Source organism: Arvicanthis niloticus, chromosome 2 (genome assembly GCF_011762505.2).
Source record: "Arvicanthis niloticus isolate mArvNil1 chromosome 2, mArvNil1.pat.X, whole genome shotgun sequence".
Taxonomy (NCBI): domain Eukaryota; kingdom Metazoa; phylum Chordata; class Mammalia; order Rodentia; family Muridae; genus Arvicanthis; species Arvicanthis niloticus.
Genome location: NC_047659.1, coordinates 15,641,765 through 15,661,600, shown reverse-complemented (window position 1 = coordinate 15,661,600; position 19,836 = coordinate 15,641,765). Strand labels below are relative to the sequence as shown.

Here is a 19,836-nt window from a genome sequence, read left to right as displayed (position 1 = left end):
TATTTATGATGGGAATGCCAGGTTCTCTATGTATGATGAACCAGATGAGTTAATTTCAAATTTGCTTTGTACAGAGTTTAATTTAAGCACTCTTTTTTTTTTTTTTTTTGGTTAGAGTATTAAAATAGTATATACAGATGCCATTTTCTACAAAGGTTTTTTTATTTGGTCGTGTAACAGCTTTTTGAGTCACCTGTTAAGTATAGTTGGAGAAATATGACATTGCTTATATTCTCAGTAGCTCTGAGTATGTGTTCCCATTTTCATGTAGTGTTGCTACCTTGGAGTGAATGTATCACCATTCTTATTCTTCACAGGTCTTTTAGTAAACTGTTATAGACTCTGAAAGTTTTTATCTCAGAATTTCAGCTATCCATTTTCATCTTTGGTAACTGAATAAAGATGTTTTAATGGCATTTGTACAGGTTTTACAGGCAATGGGATACCCAACAGGTTTTGATGCAGATATTGAATGCATGAGTTCGGATGAAAAATCAGATAATGAAAGCAAAAATGATACAGTATCTTCAAACTCAAGCAATAATACTGGAAATTCTACAACTGAGACCTCCAGTACCTTAGAGGTATACTTGTATCCTTTTCTTCTTTAGAATACAGTAGTGTGAGTGCTATTCAAAAACCTTAGAGATGGGGAAAAAATAAGCTTTTCCACATAGAGGTGTATATTACTAATATTCTGCTTTATTTCTTTGACTGGTGCTTGATATGAAATTTTAGAGCTTGTGCACATTAGGCAAACACTGTACCACCGAGTCACAGCTGGAGTTCTCAGCTTACTTTTTTATTTTGTTTTTGAGCCTGAGCTGCTAGTAGTTCAGGCTGGCATCCTCCAATTCCTGTGTAGTGTAGGTTGATTGATATTGAACTAGTAACTCTCCTGCTTCCACCTTCCAAATTCTGGGATTATAGGAGCATTGCCACATCTGGGTGTTTGACTTTTATTGTGCCAGATTTATTTTCCTATGCAAAAATACATACACTTTAATTTAAAACACATACTGACCATGGAAATACTTCTAGAATGTCATAATGATATGTATCAAGAATAAGACTATTAACCAAAGGATAAAAACTAGTGGAGGAAACAGATTTTTTGAGTTGTCGGACAAGCTAGGGTACATAAATTACACAAGTTCACCATTTAATGTGGGAATCCCACAGGTAGTGTAGACTGCCCACTTTGTGTTTCAGAATAAGAGTTAGTCCTGGATTGTGAACTAGTGATTCCAGATAATAGAATGGGATGAATGTAAAAGTATTGAATGTATATAATATATTGGGAGGAGTCTGTGTTAACTGCATTATCTCTAAAGAATTGGCTCTGGAATATTAGCAAGAAGTCACATTAATATTTTTAAAGAAATGTTTTTTGGGGATAAGGAAACACATAACATAGCAGACATACAGAGAAAAAAAAAAAAACCTGCAAAGTGAGATTTCACCTCAGCAGTCGATCTCTTTTGTCTCTACAGCAGGCATCTGCTCTGTAACACATAGTTTTACAATGAAGAGTCCAGGGGATGGATGCCTTTATTGTTATTTCTTCAGAATCTATAGTTTTTAGCCTGTTGTTTTTACATTACGTGTCTTAAGATATGTTTAGAGGGACTGAAAGGCTTATAGAAACATTGCTTCTCACATGTAAAACCGAGAGTCATTTCTTGCATACCTAAAAATAAAAATAATAAACCTTCAAGGCATCAAGCAAATTGCTGTTATTGTCTCTGCTTTGTTAGTTACCTGCAGTGTCAAGACATGAACAGTTATAGCTCAGTCCTTAGAGTTTGAATGAGGCAGTCCTCCTTCAAAGGCAGACTGTTGAGGTGACTACAAAATTTACCCTTTACAGAGTTTTCCTCACTTATGATAATGTTTTGCTATCAGGTGATTCATTTTAGCTCTTAAATGTTTTAAAGTAGAATTAATGAGTTTACTTTTTAGCATAATTATGTTAAAAAGAAATTGAGTGTTGAACCTCTCTTCCCTGTCCCTTTTAGGTAAGAACTCAGGGTCCTATCCTCACAGCAAGTGGCAAAAATCCTGTGATGGAGCTCAATGAAAAAAGAAGAGGTCTCAAGTATGAACTCATCTCAGAAACTGGTGGAAGCCATGACAAGCGCTTTGTAATGGAGGTGTGTGCCTAGATATATGCCCACCTTACTCTTCATTCCACAGATGTGTCAGATAGTAAAAAACATTTTAGACTTCCATTAGCTTTTATTTTACAACAGTTTGTCTTAAAATATTTTCTTATGATGTGTTTTTTTAAAAAAAAACTTTATTGTTCAGATTTATTTTACTTTATGCTTTGCCTGCATGTATGTATGTGTGTCATTGGTCTGCCTGTTGGATTCCCTGAAAGTGGAGTTACAGATGGTTGTAAATCACAACATGAGTGTTGAGAATTAAACCTGGGTCCTCTGCAAGCATCAAATGCTCTCAACAGCTGAACTGTCTCTCTAGCCCTATATGGTTTTGAATTAAAACTACACAGAGGGAGTTGTTAGAGATAACTGTAAAGTGCTGTTTTTAATTTCAGGTAGAAGTAGATGGACAGAAATTCAGAGGTGCAGGTCCAAACAAGAAAGTGGCCAAGGCAAGTGCAGCACTAGCTGCCCTGGAGAAGCTATTTTCTGGACCCAATGCAGCAAATAATAAGAAAAAGAAGATCATTCCTCAGGTATGAATTAACCAACCTTTGTAATAATCTCAAATTTTCCATTTATTTCCTCTTTTACTGTCTCCTTAAATTTTATTTTTTTAAACCCAGTACTTGGGAAGTGAGGTGGGTAGATAGATTTCTGTGATTTCTAGGCTAGCCTAGTGTACATATCAAGTTCCAACCAACCAGGGTTACATATTTATTTTTGTCTTTCTGAATGTATGCCATATTGTGCGGGTACCTTTAGAGCCCAGAATAGGGTGTGGGATTCCCTGAAGCTGGAGTTGCAGATGTTATAGGCAGCTGTGAGCCACTGGAAGAAGATACTGAGAAACAAACTCAGCAGCAAGCTGAGCCATTTTTATACCCCCATCATATTTTTAGTTGATATATAAGGTAATGGGTTTCATTATGACACGTTTATACATATTTGTCATTGTACTTTGTTTTTCTCTCATTGCCATCTCCTATGTTCCAATCCTCTTCCCCACTGCTGGTACCTTTCCTTCTTCCAAGTGTTCTTATTTTGCATACCATAATGACATCTATTTCTATCCATTTTTCTGGAAATGACAATTTTATTTTCTTTACAGCTAAATATAATATCCCTGTGTATGTGTATACACACACCCATACACCAATCACATTTTTTTTATCCATTAGTCTGTTGATGGACTTCTATGCTGATTCTGTATCCTAACTATTACAGATACTACAGCAATAGATACAGATGTACAAGTATCTTTGTAGTATACAGACTTAGAATTTAGAATCTTTTGGGTGTATACCTATAGGAATGGTATAGCTGTGGTACATATTGTAGTTTTATTTTTAGTTTCTTGTGGAACTTCTATATGATTTCCATAGTAGCTACCAAATTTTTATTACCAGCAGTGAATAAATATTATTTTAAAAATATTTGTTTTATGTGTATGGGTATTTTGCCTGCATGCATATATATTATATGTGCACCATGTGTATACCTGATATTGTGGATCCCCTGGAACTGAGTTATAGGCAGTTGTGAATCACAGTGAAGATCCTGAGAATGAATCTGGATCTTCTAGGGGAAGTGCTTCCAACTGCTGAGCTATTTCTCTTCATCTATATCTTTGTTAGAATTTGTTGTTTCTATATATGTTGTTAGAGTGGTAGAGTAGTACTGGTGGGGCAAATCTGAGGACCTTGGACATGCTAGGCAAACACTCTACCACTTACTGACATTTCTAGCCCTGTTTTCTTGACAATATTTTTTCTGATTTGTGTGAGATGAAACCTCAGTGTAGTTATTGTTATTTTCTAATGGTTATATGTTGAACATTATTTAAAACATATATGGCCATTTATTTTTTCTTTGATAACTGTCCGTTCATTAGCCCATGTTGTGGGAAGTAGTAGATAAGAGCCCTCCAGCTGGCTCCCTGTTTATCTGCCAAGTTACCATACTAATGCTGACTACTAGAGGGCTGCCTGGCCCCATTCAGGTGTCCTCATCTCAGCAGGCTCTCCCTCTGGGCTGGAGCTCCTGAGTTCCCTTTGCAGCCACAGCAGCCCCATGCAATGACCTTCCACCCCTCAATCAGCCACCATATTATACATCGCCTGGCAAAATCAAAACTCTTAATGGATTTAATATATCAGTAAAATCCCAACACCCAAGATGCCCACACAATTAGACAAGTTATACCAATTATCCTAACCTTTTTATATGCATAACTACCTGAGACTACAAAAGCCACTTGGGTTCATGTTTGCTGCCATTTTCTTCCTCCTTCCTCCTTTCCCCCCCTGTTTGTACCCCTGCTTCTCCCTCTCTGCCACCCTTCGATCCGCCTCTCTTTTCTGTATCTAATCATGGGCCTCCTGCTGCAGATAGATTGGTATGGGAAATTTCTGCCACAAACCTATGTTTTTGAGTATATATATTTTTTTAATTTAAGTTTTAGAATTCTTTACAAATTGTTGATAATTCCCTGTCTGGTACATAGTTGGCTAAGACTATTCTCCCATTCTGCACACTGTCTTAGCACCATTTTTATGATAGTTTCTTTGCTGTGTAGTGGGAACTTTTTAATCTCATGCAGCCCTATTTGCACATTCTTTAGTTTATTTCCTATGCCATTGGAGTTCCTTTTTGAGTTTTACATCATATACCCCAGTCTCACTTATCTCCCTGCTCCCTCATGTCTGCCTTCTGCCTTGTAACTTCCTGCAAATAAAACAAACAAAGTAAACCAACGCATAGAAAACATCTCATGGAAGCTGTAGTGTATCACAGTTTGTCCTACGATAAACTCCTCTATTCACATATCTTCACTTGTTAATGTTTATTGCAATGAGTCATTGGTCTGGTTTGAGGTCTCTGGCTTCTGTCACACTATCAATATTAGATCTTCATCAAGCCTCCTCCTGCTTATCCTGTCGTCGTCCTGTGTTATGGAGAACCTTCAGCTTTGGAACAGCAGGACTGGCCCTTTCACGCGCCTCATCAGTTTATGGATGATGTACATATTGGGTTGGGTCAGCTCCCTGGATCTGGGCCTGGGTAGTAGCTGAGCTGGTCAGCCCGCTAGCTCTCCCTCATCTACTCTTACCAGGGCAAGCTTTCCAGCACTGCCCTGGCAGGGCAACCCAGTGCCACCATAGGCAGAGAAGGCAGAGTTAGCTCTCATGCTTATACCTCAGGACTGGCTTACCTGTCCCCCTTTCCACCAGGTCCAGCTCGACTGTGCTGTCCAGGGTGAGGTACAGGGCCTCTTGCTTTCATGACCCAGTGACCAACTCTCCTGATTGGTTTAGCTGGCGGGGGTGGGGAGGGTTGGGCATCATCTTCATACCTGCGCTACTTCACAGGCCACCTCATAGCAGGTAGATGGGACGAGGGCCCACTTGGCAAGGCCAGTACTTTCTAAGTGCTGCCTCTGGTGAGAAGAGACCTCCTTATCACTGACCTCAGAACAGCAGCCAGAGGTCCCAGTCCAAGGCAAGTAAGGTGGATTTTTTTTTTTTTAAATCATGATGAGATGTTCAACTTTTTGAAAAGCATTTTCTGTATCTATTGAGATGATCCTGCGATTTCTGCCTTAAAGTTTGTTTTTGAACTACTTTAGCTTTTTGTAAAATTGTTTGTTTGTTTACTGGCTTTTTTCAAGGCAAAGTTTCTCTGTGTATAGCCCTGGCTATCTTGGAACTACCTCTTTATAGACCTGGCTGGCCCTGAACTCTGCCTCCCTAGTTCTGGGATTAAAAGCAGGTGCCACTACCACCTGGCTAAAATTATTCTTAATGACTTGACACCTTTTTCTTTGGGATAGGTAGTGAATAATACATATTAAGACTTGTCTTTTCCGTGGACTTTTTGACTTATGCCCCTAATTTTATGGGGAGTAAAGTTATTGTTGGTATAGTGAAGGATGGAGAAGATTTGGGCATTATAATGCCCACTATAGTGCCATGCCCTTTCTACAGGGGTGGGCTGGGAGGTGAGAAAAGACAGAGAGAATGTGTGCAGCTAATTATATACACTAGCATAAGGATTTTTCTACCCTTTCATTTTTGTATTAAAAGACATTTTTAGACATGAGGAGAAAAGATAATGTGAGTATAAAAAAAAAGACAAATTGTCTTCCTCATACTGAGTGCTTTTGGTGATACTAATGTCTGAATACATTGTGTGATAGAAACAAATATGTTAAGTATTTAAACCAAAAAAGGAACTTAGTATGATTTTCAGAGCATTTATAATCCTGTGATCTGAAATGTGAGATAAACAGAGTTAGAGAACAACTGTGAAAAATTATGGACGTTAATTGCATGTTCTTTTAGTTCCCCATTGTTAAATTAATCAATCTCCCTCCCTCCCTCCCTCCCTCCCTCCCTCCCTCCCTCCCTCCCTCCCTCCCTTCCTTCCTCTTTCTCCTCTTCTTCATTCTGTTCCTTCTCTTCATCATCATTATTTACTTATTTTTTTCCATTTAGCTTTGCTTTGGGTGGCTGAGTTGGCTAGTTAGCTGGTAGATTGGAATTTTTGAAGCATGTTCTCACTCCAAGCACAGACCAATCTTTCTTTAACTTTTATGATCCTGCTGCCTTAGTCCCCTATGTTCCTGTGTTCTGGAATTCTGGACATGCACCACCATTCTCAGATTTTTTTTCTATTTTTCTTATATGTCAGTTATCATTTTTTTTCCTTTATAACTATTTCTAGCTGATCAGATAGTGTGGGGGTTACAGAAGAAAGACTGACAGTGAGAAACTGTTTCTCTAGCTTTTTTTTTTTTTTTTTTTTTTTGAGATTATAGATCTTCTACATCTAAGATGATAGAAACAGGACAATCACCAGTCTCTTTTTTCCCTCTAATGCCTAGCCGTAATAATTGTAGTTAAGGTGAGATTGCTGGTACTTGGCAAATGGCTTTTCTCAGTAGGTGTAGTTCCTCCCAGTGTATCACTATCCAACTCAGTTATAAGACAAGGAGGGCTAGTATGGTTCCCATGATCCATAGCCACTCTGTATGTTACAGGGTGGGAACTATTATTTAAAGAAAGCTTTTCTGATTTAACTATGTAGACTTAGAGTGATAACAGTGTTGTGTATTTGGTAAAGGAGCTTAATCCACTAGAGAGCCCTGTGAGAGTTTTTTTAGATTTTGAGTCATAGAAACAGTTGGACTTGTTACACTGACTTTTGCAGCCAGACCCCCACCACCATCCCCAGCTTTCATTTGTACTCCAAAATACTATATGTTCTTGTATTAGGGGACAGATTATTTTCCTTGATTATAAGTATTTTTAAAGGTCTCCTGTTTCAGCGAAAGAAGAGTAGGTAATTCCCATTAGGTAGTAGAAAATGTATTCTCTTTGGCTTGAAATCTAACTTGAAACTCTAGTATAGTGAGATTGACTGCCTTGAGTTCTCTAGGGCAGTCTGCCATTCTCTTAGAGAGGCTGAGGGTGCTGTCTGCACCAGTGACCACTATGATGGGCTTAAAGAATCTGCAAATAGGTACAAAGTAAAAACAACAGTCATTGTAGTTTTGGTTGTTTTAGATGTCCTGTGTGTTAAATTGATATTCTTAGTCATCTAGATAGCAATTGAGTAATCCAGGGCCCAGAGAGGTGAGTGCTGGTGGTGTCTCTTTTATTCAAGTGTAGTAGTAACTTCTCCATAAACATTCTTAGATGGCTGGTGACACTGACTCATCATGGGTTTATCTCACTAGGACTGGGAAAGCATAATGGCAGGAGGAGGAGACAGCTGGCCCAGCGTTGCCACAATCAGGAAACAGAGAGCAAGGAGAGATTCCTTTTTAAACCAGGGCATCCTGTGGCAAAAGGCCATGGACATTTTGTTGCATGTTTCATCCACCTGGATAGTGTTTTTGTATTCACTTAAAAAGTAGGATCATGTATTTTCTAGATAAGTAGAAAGAACATTGTCAACTTGGTTTGTTTTTGCCATATAAGACATCTTACACTTCCTTAGTAAATTTTAGTATTTCAAAGCCTACATTCAGGGACTGGAGCAATGGCTCAGTAGTTAAGAGCACTTGTTCTTGAAAACAACTTGCATTTGGTTTCCAGCACCCACCTAGTGTCCAGTTCCAGGGGACCTGATGCCTTCTTTTGACCTCCACAAGTACCAGTCATGTATGTAGTGTGTGTGCGCGCGCGCACACACACACACACACACACACACACACACACACACTTACACACACAGAGACAGATATGCTTGCATGAATAGCATTCTTACAAAATAAATTAATGTTTATTCTAGGTTAAAGTATTTATTAATTGGCTAATGAAGTCTGTTAGTAATAACATAAATTAGATCTATGTTGAGTCATTTTGCAATCCGATTACTTGGAGATAGACTTTTTTTTTTTTTTTTTTTTAAAGCAAATCCACTCGGTTTTAGAAAATTTCCACACTAGAAGCCATAAAATTTATGTGCTTAATACAAGAAACTATGTTTTGTGTATGAAACCTAAAAATGACTTTGAGTATAATTTGGCCACTCACATTTGTGTATTAAATGTTAACTATTTCCTAGGTAACCCACTAATGAAACATAGTTACTCAAATATTTTCATAATACATTGGTGCAGAGAGCACATTCTTCAGAATAGCCCTTTAAGGTAGGTGCCATGTCTGTTTTGCAGATGGTCAACTGAAGAGTCTAACCATAGATGTCTTACTGTCTCAGCTGTAGCCTCATAGTTGATGAGAGGCAGAAAGTTCATTTTCTCCATGATGAAATTATTATTGTTGTTACTACAGGCAAAGGGTGTTGTGAATACGGCAGTATCTGCAGCAGTCCAGGCAGTTCGGGGCAGAGGAAGAGGAACTCTGACAAGGGGAGCGTTCGTAGGAGCTACAGCAGCTCCTGGATATATAGCTCCAGGTTGGTTCCACTTACTAAAGATCAAATAAATGACTTATTTGATTCCAGGCCTGAAGGATAGCATTTTCTCATTCTCTAGAGTTGTATGTGGTCTTTGGAAATACTGCACATGTGTAGGAGTATATAGAATTTCAGAAGGGATCTGCTGAGTAACTATAGCCTTTCTGGAGGGAAAAGAATTATGATTGACCTTGGATGGAGGAATATATTTTGACAGAGAAGAATTTAAAAGTTGTTCTACAAATTATGGTATTTGGGCAGCAGAGCAGAGTGTATTTTGTGGGGATACCATATCAGAATTGCTATGGAGTTTTAAATTTCTTAATAAAGACCAAACCTGACTAAACTAGCATTTATGAAATTCAGTATTTGAGAATAGTCAAAGAAATACAACACAAAAAGATAAATCTATGTATGTATTAGGGGGTGTGGGATAGACACAGCGTATTTATCGAGAGCCTGTTATATTCCAAGTATTTCCATGTAAGTTACTTTACATGTTTTTAATCCTTGATGGATTAATCCTTAATCCTTCGGTGGAAGTTAGTTTACAGGTAAGGCAGATAGGTCTGAGTGAAGTAAGCAGCAGAGTAAGGACTTCAGTGCAGGTAATAGCATTCCTGAAGCTATTGGCCTTTTTGTTTTACTACATGTCTTGTGGGAGAGCCAGAAAGCTGCCCACATTCTCTTAATGTTCAAATCCATATGTTGTTTTAGTCATGAATATCCAGTTGCCTTGTTAAAGTGACATTCTTTGGAATGGTGAAGTGAAAAATTTTACTTGATAAGCCATTTGTATTTGTTGACCAAGACGAGGTTTATATGAATATTAGGTCTTATCTAGTCTAAGATTGAAAGATATTGAAAGCTTATGAAAGAAAGAGAAACTTTTTGAGACCCCCTAACCAATAGAATAGAGCCCGAGGACCCCTGCTAACAGATACTTAGTGCCTGAGATTAATAAATGGTGGGCTTGCAGTTCAGGATTAACCCTTTATATATCTACTTCTGTCATTGATGAGGCCAAAGATTATTATATACTTGTACAGCTGGTCCCAAGGGTTTATTATCACCCTGTTGATACCCTTGAAAATGAGTTCAAGAGGCTTCCACACAGAGCCCATCTCCTTGACGTTGGCTGTCTTACTGAGACTAGGAGTGGCTGCAGGTGTGGGAACAGGCACCACAAGAGGTGCTAGTACAGACCCCTCATTATTTCCACGAATTAAGAGCGGCCATAGACATTGACCTATTTACTGTTTTTTAAAGAAGCTAATTTGTGCACGGCTCTTAGAAAAAAAAAATGTTTTTATGTAGACCATTCTGGGGTGATTAGGGACTCTATAAATAAACTTAGATTAGATCAAAGACAGAGGGACAGAGAAGCTCAACAAAATTAATTTAAAAGTTGGTTTAATAGATCCCCGTGGATAACTACCCTGCTATCCTCCCTCGATGGACCACTTGTAATTTTGCTTTTGCTCTTGAGTATAGGCCCTTGTGTGTTAAGTTATTGACTTTTGTTAGAAAAAGAATAAGTGCTGTTAAGATCTTAATACTATGCCAACAATATTGAACTTTACCAACCCAAGAAAATTATGATGATACTGAAGTCTAGCTCTAAGATTAGAGCTAGTTACAAAAGAGGCGTAGGAATGAAAGATATTGAAAACTTATGAAAAATATAGAAATGTTTTATGACCCCTAGACCTGAGCAAAAGAATGCAGGTTCACTAGTTCCAAGAATTCGGAACTAGATATAAGATTTTAGGCCTTCACTGCCCCAGGATACATTCCACATTCTGGGAGGGGTACATTATCCCAGAGTCAGAGGACACTTGCTGGATTGATTAACTTTGAAGAGAGGAAGGGAGAGGCTAATTAACATTCCTCAGACCTCAGGGAAGAAAACCCACCTGTGGGTGGAGAAGGCCCAAAGCAGGAAGACACATTCCTGACCACAAAGAAAGATGCAAGTCATCTGGATGGTTCCAGGAACTAGCTGACTTTCCACTGTTTTTATGTTATGTTTCCTTGGTTAGCCCTTCGCGTGCACGCGCGCGCGCGCGCGCGCGCACACACACACACACACACACACACACACACACACACACACACACACACACACACGTATTTGTAGGTTCCCCTATATAAGACCGCCCCTGGGTTACGAATTGACCAGTCAGTGGACTGATCCTGAAATATACCTCTTGCTGTTGCATCATGAATGGTGTCTTATGAGTTATTGGGTGGCCGAGAATTCCTGAGGCTTGAGGGAGGTCCCACCTTCGTGGTGGGAGGGTTCATACAAGATCTCACTTAGAATTGCTTCACTGTACATGTTGTTGCCATTTGGAAAGATTAGGAATGATGTCACTTTGGAATTATTAGCTCACTCTGTTTGCATCCCTGGATGAAATGTCTTACAGTTTTCTTGCTTTGAAACACACCAGACAAGATCAGGTATATTCAGGGTGAAAATGACTTTGGGCTAGGACAGGGAAGTTGATTCAGATATTTTGGTCATCCTGATAAGCCCTTAGAAACAGTGATCATGGGAGTGTTCATGGAATTTTGTTTTATTACCTTGCTTGTTCTTTTACTACTTGTTTTTATTGTCTTGCTTATTCCTTGACTATTTGCATCTATTGTATTGCTAATTCCTTAACCTAGAACTGACTTTAATACTTCCATGTAATTAAAATGGTATAAAGGCAAAAAGGAAAAGGGGGGAATAGGATTGGGGGATCTAGGGAGGGAAAATTGGGAAAGGGAATGACATTGTTGGACTCTAAAATCCAAAACCAGGGGATGTGCTCCCCCAGAAACTCACACGTATGAGACTTGCTGCAATAACATAAGGTTTAATAATAATAATAATCATCCAGTGTGCTGGGGTTCTCTCACATGTGGGCAAGAAGAACCCCCGAGTTGAGGTTAAGGGCAGTTTTTATACAGCTTAAGGGGTGGACTAGGGAAACAGTGACTAGGCACAATATGATTGGCGGAACAGTGTGACTTTTAAACTGATTGGTCTTTGGGGAATGAGGTGGCAAGGACCTCCCTTGTCTGTAAGTGACAAGGATTGGTCAGTCCTGTGGAATGTGCCTGCATGCTCTGGGCCTTTCCCACCTGCAGATGGGTTCTCTTCCCTGTGGTCTGAGGAAGTTAATCCGATTTTTCTCTGAATGTTAATTCAGTAGGGTAATCCAGCAGGTATCCTTGGACTAAGGAATGTGCTCCTCTCAGGATGTGTCCTGGGGCAGTTAAAAATTAACTTTAACTAAAAATTAAGTTTAACTGAATTCCTACAACATCTGAAATGTAAATAAATAAAATGTCCAATAAAAAAAAGAAGAAAGAAACACACTAGACATAGATTTTACTCTTGTTCAGCTTACATTGTAGAAGGTGAGGCATGGTAGTAAGCAAGCAACCAAACTTAAAACTGTGAAGAGTCTGAGGGAGGATAATGAACATAGTGTCAGGAGAATATAAGAGAGTATACTGATAATCTAGTGGATCCATGAAGGCTTCCCTGAAGAATTGATACTGGAGTGCAGTGTGGAGAGTTAGTAGGTGTACACAGAGAAGGATGGCATGAAAGAGCAAACTCCATTTTTAGTTGAAAAACCAAACTATAGTGCGGAGACCCAGTATAGTTACAGGCTTTCTGATTAGAGAAATGAGGTTCTTTCACAGGCAATAGTTTATTATAGAATGCTAGTACAATTTCTGGAAATTTCTAAATATCAGAAAGCCCCGAACATCTCAGAAAAGAGTGCTTTATACAGTTTGGCTTCTTTATTTCCCATATGAGGTTACTTAGATTCTGATCCATGGCTTTGATTTTGTCCTCAAATCTTAAGTACAGTGGAAAGTCATTAAGGGTTTGAAGGAGAGAACAGAAAAATTAGATGTTATTTAAAAATATTTCTCCTTCTCTAGGGTAAAGGGGAAATGCAAGGGCACAATGGGCATAATGGCACAAGCATTGACGGCTGTTGTAGATGTGTTGTTACCTGTGGAAACTGGTAGATGGGTAGATGTGAACAAATACAGGAAGCAGCGTTGTTCATAGATGAAGTATTTAGACTGAAGAATAAAAAGTTTGAAGGGCACTGTCATGGTTTTTAGCTAGATGAACTAGGGGTTCAATTGTGCTTTTTCATGGGATAAAGAATACTAAAATATGTGCGAAAGGAAATAGGCATGAACGTTTTTTGATTGCGTTTGTGTCTAACTTCAAGATACTTTCCTGTACTTTCTTTATTGAAAATTAATAGTTTTAGCCTTACTCGGTAATGGTTATTTATTGAGATTAGCCTGTATTTCGATAGTGTGTTCCTTTAGGGCTCAGTCTGGTAACATCTGCCATTGGCAGATCTTTTGTTATTTGTTTCCTGCCTGAGGCTTATGCAGTTGTGTTTAGTACCGTGATGATGAGAGGGATTATGTGTGTTTTCTGATTGCCAGCTTTTATTCATAAATGGCTTTTGTCTTAAACCATTACTTTGACCTCTGTACAAGGTTTTTTTTTACTGGACAAGAAAACTTTAGGTTAACTTAGATCTTGAATGAATTTCTGTCATTTGTTCCAGGGATTGGCATAGGTGTTTTTTACAAAAACATCTACTTTAGCTTTCTTGCCCATTTAGCTGCTGTCATAATACTGAGGCTCAGAGAGTCTTAGTGGCCTGATCAGTGGCCAACTTTGCTTGTAACTTCATTTCTTTCAGGAGGTTTTAGTAAAATTTTTGACATTGTAGCTTAAGGAAACAGCTTTTATTTCCTGGAATAGATTTATAAAATATGAAAACTAAAGTTTTATTTTGCCCTCTACTACTGCTTTTCTTACGTTTATTTTACCTGTTACTGTGTCCTTGAAATCTACAGTTTTAGTGTGGACTGTAATTGAGTGTAATGTCCCCAGTTTAATAGTCTAAATGTAGCGCAAAGTGAAAAGTAGTCATCTCTCTGGCATGCACTTTAATGCTTTATAAAAACTTAGCAGAGGTGACTGAGATCTAGCCTGTGGCCTAGTGAATGCTCAGGGTCAGATGAGGCAAGGAACTGATGTTTGATTGAGCATGATGCAATATAGGGAAAAAGAGGAGGGGATATAACAAGTTACCAACTTTTAGGGAGAGATTTTGTGTTAGGGCTTGGTATTCAGATGCTTAAGTAGTGTACCTTATCACTGGGCTCATGACCTGACCGGTGAATTCTCTTTAGTGGCATTTCAGGCTACATCGTGCTCTGTCACTGTTTTCTTAAAGGAGCCATGGAAAATCCTGTGTTCTATCTTTGGGAAATTGGTAATTGTAATGGTTCTAGGTATTATTTTGGTTAACAGTTGTTTATTGTGTTAGGTTTAGCTGATGCAAAGATAAGATTTGATCTCTGCTACTTTAGTGGGGCATAGAGACAAGTAGATAAATTATAGTACAGTGTAGAAGTACAGATGGAGGAGGAGGAGTAAGAAAAGAAAGAGGAGACAGAGACTGGAGAGAGACAATACAGATGAACAGAACAAGAGCAGAGGAGGAGAGTAAGTTAATGAGGTCTGTGTAGGTCACAGTGTGAGGCTTTTGCAACTAAGCAGGGCTCTGTAGGGCTGCTCTGTAGGGTGTTTCTAGCCTTCCAGAATCTGCAGTTCTCCAGGTGCTGTTTGACAGTTGGGTCTGGACTGATTGCTGCCTTCTTCTTTACACCAGGTTACGGAACCCCATATGGTTACAGCACAGCTGCTCCTGCATATGGTATGTACACTTTCTTACTGATTCCTCCTCTTATCAAATTTGTCACAGCAACTCAAAACATAGTTTGTAACCAGAATTTCAGTAAACAAGTTGGAGGATCTCAGATCTAATCATTCAAGTGGCCCAACTTAAAGTCCCTCTGAAAATGCCACAACCTTGTGGTTCTTGGTTTGGTCGAAGTTGCTCTTCTCTCTGCTTTGCCTGATTGGAGAACTGCTTGTTCTTATTGCCTGTTTCTGACCATATTGAAATTAAATATTTGAAGTAATTCTTCTTACAGCCAGCCTATACTCCATTCAAAGGCTACTGAAGGGCCACACCTCCAGTTTCTAGCCCAGCCACTTGCCAGTTACATGGCCACATTGTTAGTGTATAGCACTTTATGAGTGTGGGTGATTTGAATGAAAAAAAGTCATCACTTCAAATTTGTACCTATTAGTCTTTGCTATACCATTTGTTTTGAGAATAGTTAGATGTCATTGGTCCCACAGAGATGGGTTTCATTGCCAATGTTACCTGTTCCTTTTGCAGAAAGTCAGTAGCTGATGCTAGAAAATCCTAGGCCTATTGCTTGTTTTTTTGTTTGTTTGTTTGGTTTTTTGTCAATATAAAAATTACCAGCAGATATGTGAATGAACCCTAATGGCCCTTTGGATAACTTTTGAATGAGGTTTATGTGGCAATGGAGGCAGTAGGTTTGGAGTCAGTGATATGCTCTTAGACATTTTTCGTAACTCAGGTGCTGTATGTTATGTAATCAGCCATCTATAGGATGCTTGTCAATGAGAAAAGAGAGCAAAAGGGTGTGTGTGTGTGTGTGTGTGTGTGTGTGTGTGTCTGTCCGTCCACACAGCCCCAACCAGGTGTGCATGCACACGGAAGGCAAAGGTCCTTCATGCATCGCTGTTTGTGGCATGGATCCTCTACATGAGTTCAGACCTTCACATTGTGCCTTTTTCTCTTCACACATCAGCTTTACCATTTTTATTTTGATGACAATTAATAGGTCCTTAAGACATTTCTATACTGAAGTGTAGAATTTGAGTAGTTTGGCAAGCTTCACACGTGTGCAGGAAGTTTTGTTTGGGCAAAATGCAGAACCTAGACTTAAGTCCTTTGCCTGGTTGTATCCCCTGGCATACTCGTGTGGCCCAGGCTTCTCCATATTCTGAACTGTAGTAATCCCAGATATGAGAGTTCAAGTATTTGTTTTTAACCTATATTTACTTCTGAATTCAGATAGGCTTTTTGTTTGTTTGTTTGTTTTTACCATTGGCATTTGCCCTTTCTCTAGCTTCTTAATGTCCTGAACACCTCATCCTGACAAATTGTGGCCAGCTGGTTAACCCAAACAGAGCACACTTGACTTACTTGCTATGCCTGAGTCTGTGTGTCAGTCACAAAATAACAAGATGAATTCTACTAAAGCATTGCTAGAGACCTTTTCTTTAAAAAAATGGTTTTTAGACTCCTCAGTTACATCCATGTTTTTTTCTCAGTCTTTTTAATTTTTCTTTTCTGGTCCTTAACATTCTTTCACCCTGTGGCCTTTGAGCCTCAGAAGGCGCCTCTCTTCCATATGCCATATAACTGACTTCCAAAGCTGGTGACATTTGATGCCCCATTTTTCACATAAAAGATTTGGTTTTAAATGTTACTGTGATGCAAATCTACTAAAACAATGCTTTATTTTGGCTGTAAGGTAAATATGTCTTTTGGCCTTTGTAAAGCTGTTGCATGTGGGGTTATCTCCCTCTGATCATCTGGTGCTCTTGAATACCTGCTGTTGCTGCTTTGTGATTTCTCCTAGGGTAAACATCAGCATAAAGGCAGGGGCAGATTTCAAATCCTCCTTAGTATGCAGGAGTTTGTGAGGCCACAAGAACGTATTAATTACAAATTAAGTAAACAATTAATCTTTCCAGATTTGCCATGCCAAATTAATGGTAGCCACTGAGAAGACAGACACCTGGTGGTGCCTTGATTGAAGCTGTCTTTCTGAGAGTTGAGGCCCACACAGAAAGCCTTATATCTTGGCATAATTTTTCCTTTAATATGTCATGTGCCATATGCATTTCTAGAGTCACTTTAGGACAAAAATGTTAATCACTAGCATTGCTTTAGATCTTTTAGAATTCATACCTGCTTACTCAGATGTCATTCTGAGTGTCATTCTATGATAAAGGCTTTTTACTTTAGAGCAGAAAACATTATGTATCAAGATAGAAGAACAATTGATTTGTGACAGACTTGTGGGCCTCTTCCAAAATGGTATGAAATGGACTGACTAATCTGGAAATGGTTAATGATAACTACTGTAAGAATTTTAACCTGAAATTTTTATTGGAGTCCTCTCCGTTTCTTTTCTCTGTAGGTTTGCCCAAGAGAATGGTTCTGTTACCCGTTATGAAATTCCCAACATATCCTGTTCCCCACTACTCATTCTTTTAGCAAATGACAGAAGCTCATTCCTATTGAACAACAATACAGTACAATGCAGAATGTTAGAGAAAAAGCCTTTTTATCCTGCTTTCTTTGAACACATACTTACTTGATCAAAATTATTTGTAAAGAACATCTTTCCTACTTTTTGATTTTAACAAATGCAAATTCAGTTCTCTAAAACTTGAAAACAAACAAAAGAAACCAGTTCTGTGAAATGGTACCTCATTCCTGGAAATAACTTATACCAGCCCCTTCGCTGTAGGGAAGTTTAGCAGCTCAAAGTTGACGTTTTCAGAGAGTGTCAGATTATGTAAAGTTAAATTTGTGAAGGATGTATAGAGTCTCAACACTGATCACAAATAAACTGCTTTGTTGTAACACAGAGTACTGCCTGGTTCCTGACGCAGTCACTGATTGGTAGCTGAGTGATATGTGCTTGCTCCAGGGCACTTGAATTTGGGCTGTAGTTATTTATTTATTTTTTTTTTTAAAAATACAGTAGAAACTTTTCATTTAAACCTTAACTTTGTAAATAACGAAGTGTGTAATTAAAGCCAATAAAATATGGGTTTGAATATTGTTTTAGCTTATTATTTTTGATATGTTTTGGTATCAAATTTCAAGGAATTGAAAACCAGTAATAACTTGGCCCTAGAAACCCATTTATTTGTAAGCAAGCTGCTAAAACAAAGCAAAGATGATTTCTCAATCTATTCATTTTGTAAGCTCTTTGTACTCCAGTTGTACAAGGGCGACCCCATGATAAGGTTACATTCTGTTATCCCAGCATTGCTTATTAAAATGATGGCACCATCCAAAGATGGGGAAGGAGGATTGTGATTATTTTAGTTTACGAATTTCCAAGTTAAAAAAAATAAATTAATCAATCACCCTCTTTTGTTCTTGTGGCCTTCTTCACTCTGTAAGACTCTGTGTTCACTCCTTGACTTTTTCCATGTGGAGAGATGATTAGCAGGTTTTTTTTTTTCGAATTCCTTGAAGGGTCTCCTTTCCTCTTCTTTGACATCAGAATCTAAAGCAGCAACAGGATCCCCATAAAAACTCGCTCTCTGATTGTCCCAGTTCTTGTTGAGTGCTGCTGTGAAAAGTGACAGGTTTCAGCCATGGGTCAGCATTTACTTTTAAGACACCTGATTATACTGGTGGAAACTGGGAGCCAGTAACATTGTGCTGTTCTGTAAAGGGTGCAGACCCAAGTCCTCCCCTGCATTCTCACTGTGTTTGGAAAGCTGATGATGTTACTAGAAGGTAATGGTTTCATTAAGGTACTCACCCCCATTCAGAGTGTAGTCCTCTGCAAACACAAGTCACTATTCTTAAAAATGACTTAGGAAGTAAATACTTTTCTGTTAAATTCCTTTTCAAAACCAAGCAGTGCCCATCACGTGACAGTGGTCTTACTAAACTTGCCTACTAGGCTCCTTTGGAAGCCAGCGAAGGCGGGGTGAGCCTCAGGCACAAGTGCTGCATTGCTGCTCAATGTGTATTACATAATCATTGGTTCCTTTCCTTGACCTTTGCTTTCTACTTGTGGTGGGTGATACTTTAATAAAACCTTGTCACTTGCTGAAAATAGCTTTAACTTGTCATTCTCATCATGTGTGTTAGTGGCAAGACATAATGGAGCAGGGCCCCTTTCAGCTGGGAATTTTCATGTTCATTGATGTGTTTTGCTGACCTATGGATGAAACAGAGCCATCACTGAGAAGAAAAAGCATGGCTGCTAGTGTCCAGTTTTTATTAATTAAATATTTAAAATGGTCCTGTTTTTGAAATACTATTAATTGGCAGTTGCAGTTGTATTATTATTTGAAATTGATCATCAAATTTGGACTCTAGGCTGGAATCTGCCTTGAGATTTCTCTTTAGAAAAGACTTTTGCAGTCTCTGACTGTGCTTCGTAACTCACCCCCTCTCTGATGGAGGAGGAAGCTGTGCTGTTCTCCAACATGATGGCCGTCATTTCAAATGGTTCCTACTGAGTCTTTCCCCTTTCTTCTTAATTTTGTTGTTTGTTGGAAGTTACTAACCATGTTGTAAACCTGCCCAGTTGCTGCAAACTTTTACATTTCTCTGCTTTACTTAAAACAATGGAGCTGTTGACCCTATGTTAGAAGTGGTAACCATGCAAGTTCAACTGTTAAAATTCTGTAATGAATTAAGTGTCCTCCCACCTTTTGCCCTTCTCACCCTTCATTTTGTAATGAAAATTCCACTTACAGTTGAAAGAACAGAGAAATATAAATGAAGCTCTTAGCTTCGTCCAATTGTGTGAGATTAACATAAAGCTCTGCTTCTCTGCTCTTTTCTCCACTGTAGGTGGTTTTTTCATTGACAGCCCCTATTGCCAGCCTCTGAGCGTCGCACCATTTATTATTCACTTGGGCCCTCAAGATTTCTTCTCTGACTTCTAGAACCATCAGGTTGTCTGGCTTGAATGACAATTTTATATCTTGGTCTTAAGAACAATGTGACCCCTAAGGCTTTCCAGTTTTCAGAGTGGTGACTCTAACCCTTTT

The 19,836-nt window shown here is 38.7% G+C and overlaps 1 protein-coding gene across 3 annotated transcripts in view; it reads left to right on the top strand.

Moving 5' to 3' along the window:
- The window catches only part of Strbp (spermatid perinuclear RNA binding protein), a 133,304-nt gene that overhangs the window by 101,633 nt on the left and 11,835 nt on the right, over positions 1–19,836 (top strand). For 2 of the 3 annotated variants that reach the window (XM_076928659.1, XM_034494785.2), the window contains 6 exons: positions 426–584; positions 2,019–2,153; positions 2,561–2,701; positions 8,966–9,089; positions 14,807–14,851; positions 17,226–17,871. In XM_076928659.1, the coding sequence (XP_076784774.1) occupies positions 426–584; positions 2,019–2,153; positions 2,561–2,701; positions 8,966–9,089; positions 14,807–14,851; positions 17,226–17,302 (681 nt within the window). In that variant the 3' untranslated portion in view covers positions 17,303–17,871. Of the gene's footprint in view, positions 1–425; positions 585–2,018; positions 2,154–2,560; positions 2,702–8,965; positions 9,090–14,806; positions 14,852–17,225; positions 17,872–19,836 lie in introns of those variants that run through there. The other variant, XR_013108550.1, reaches the window with a different exon arrangement.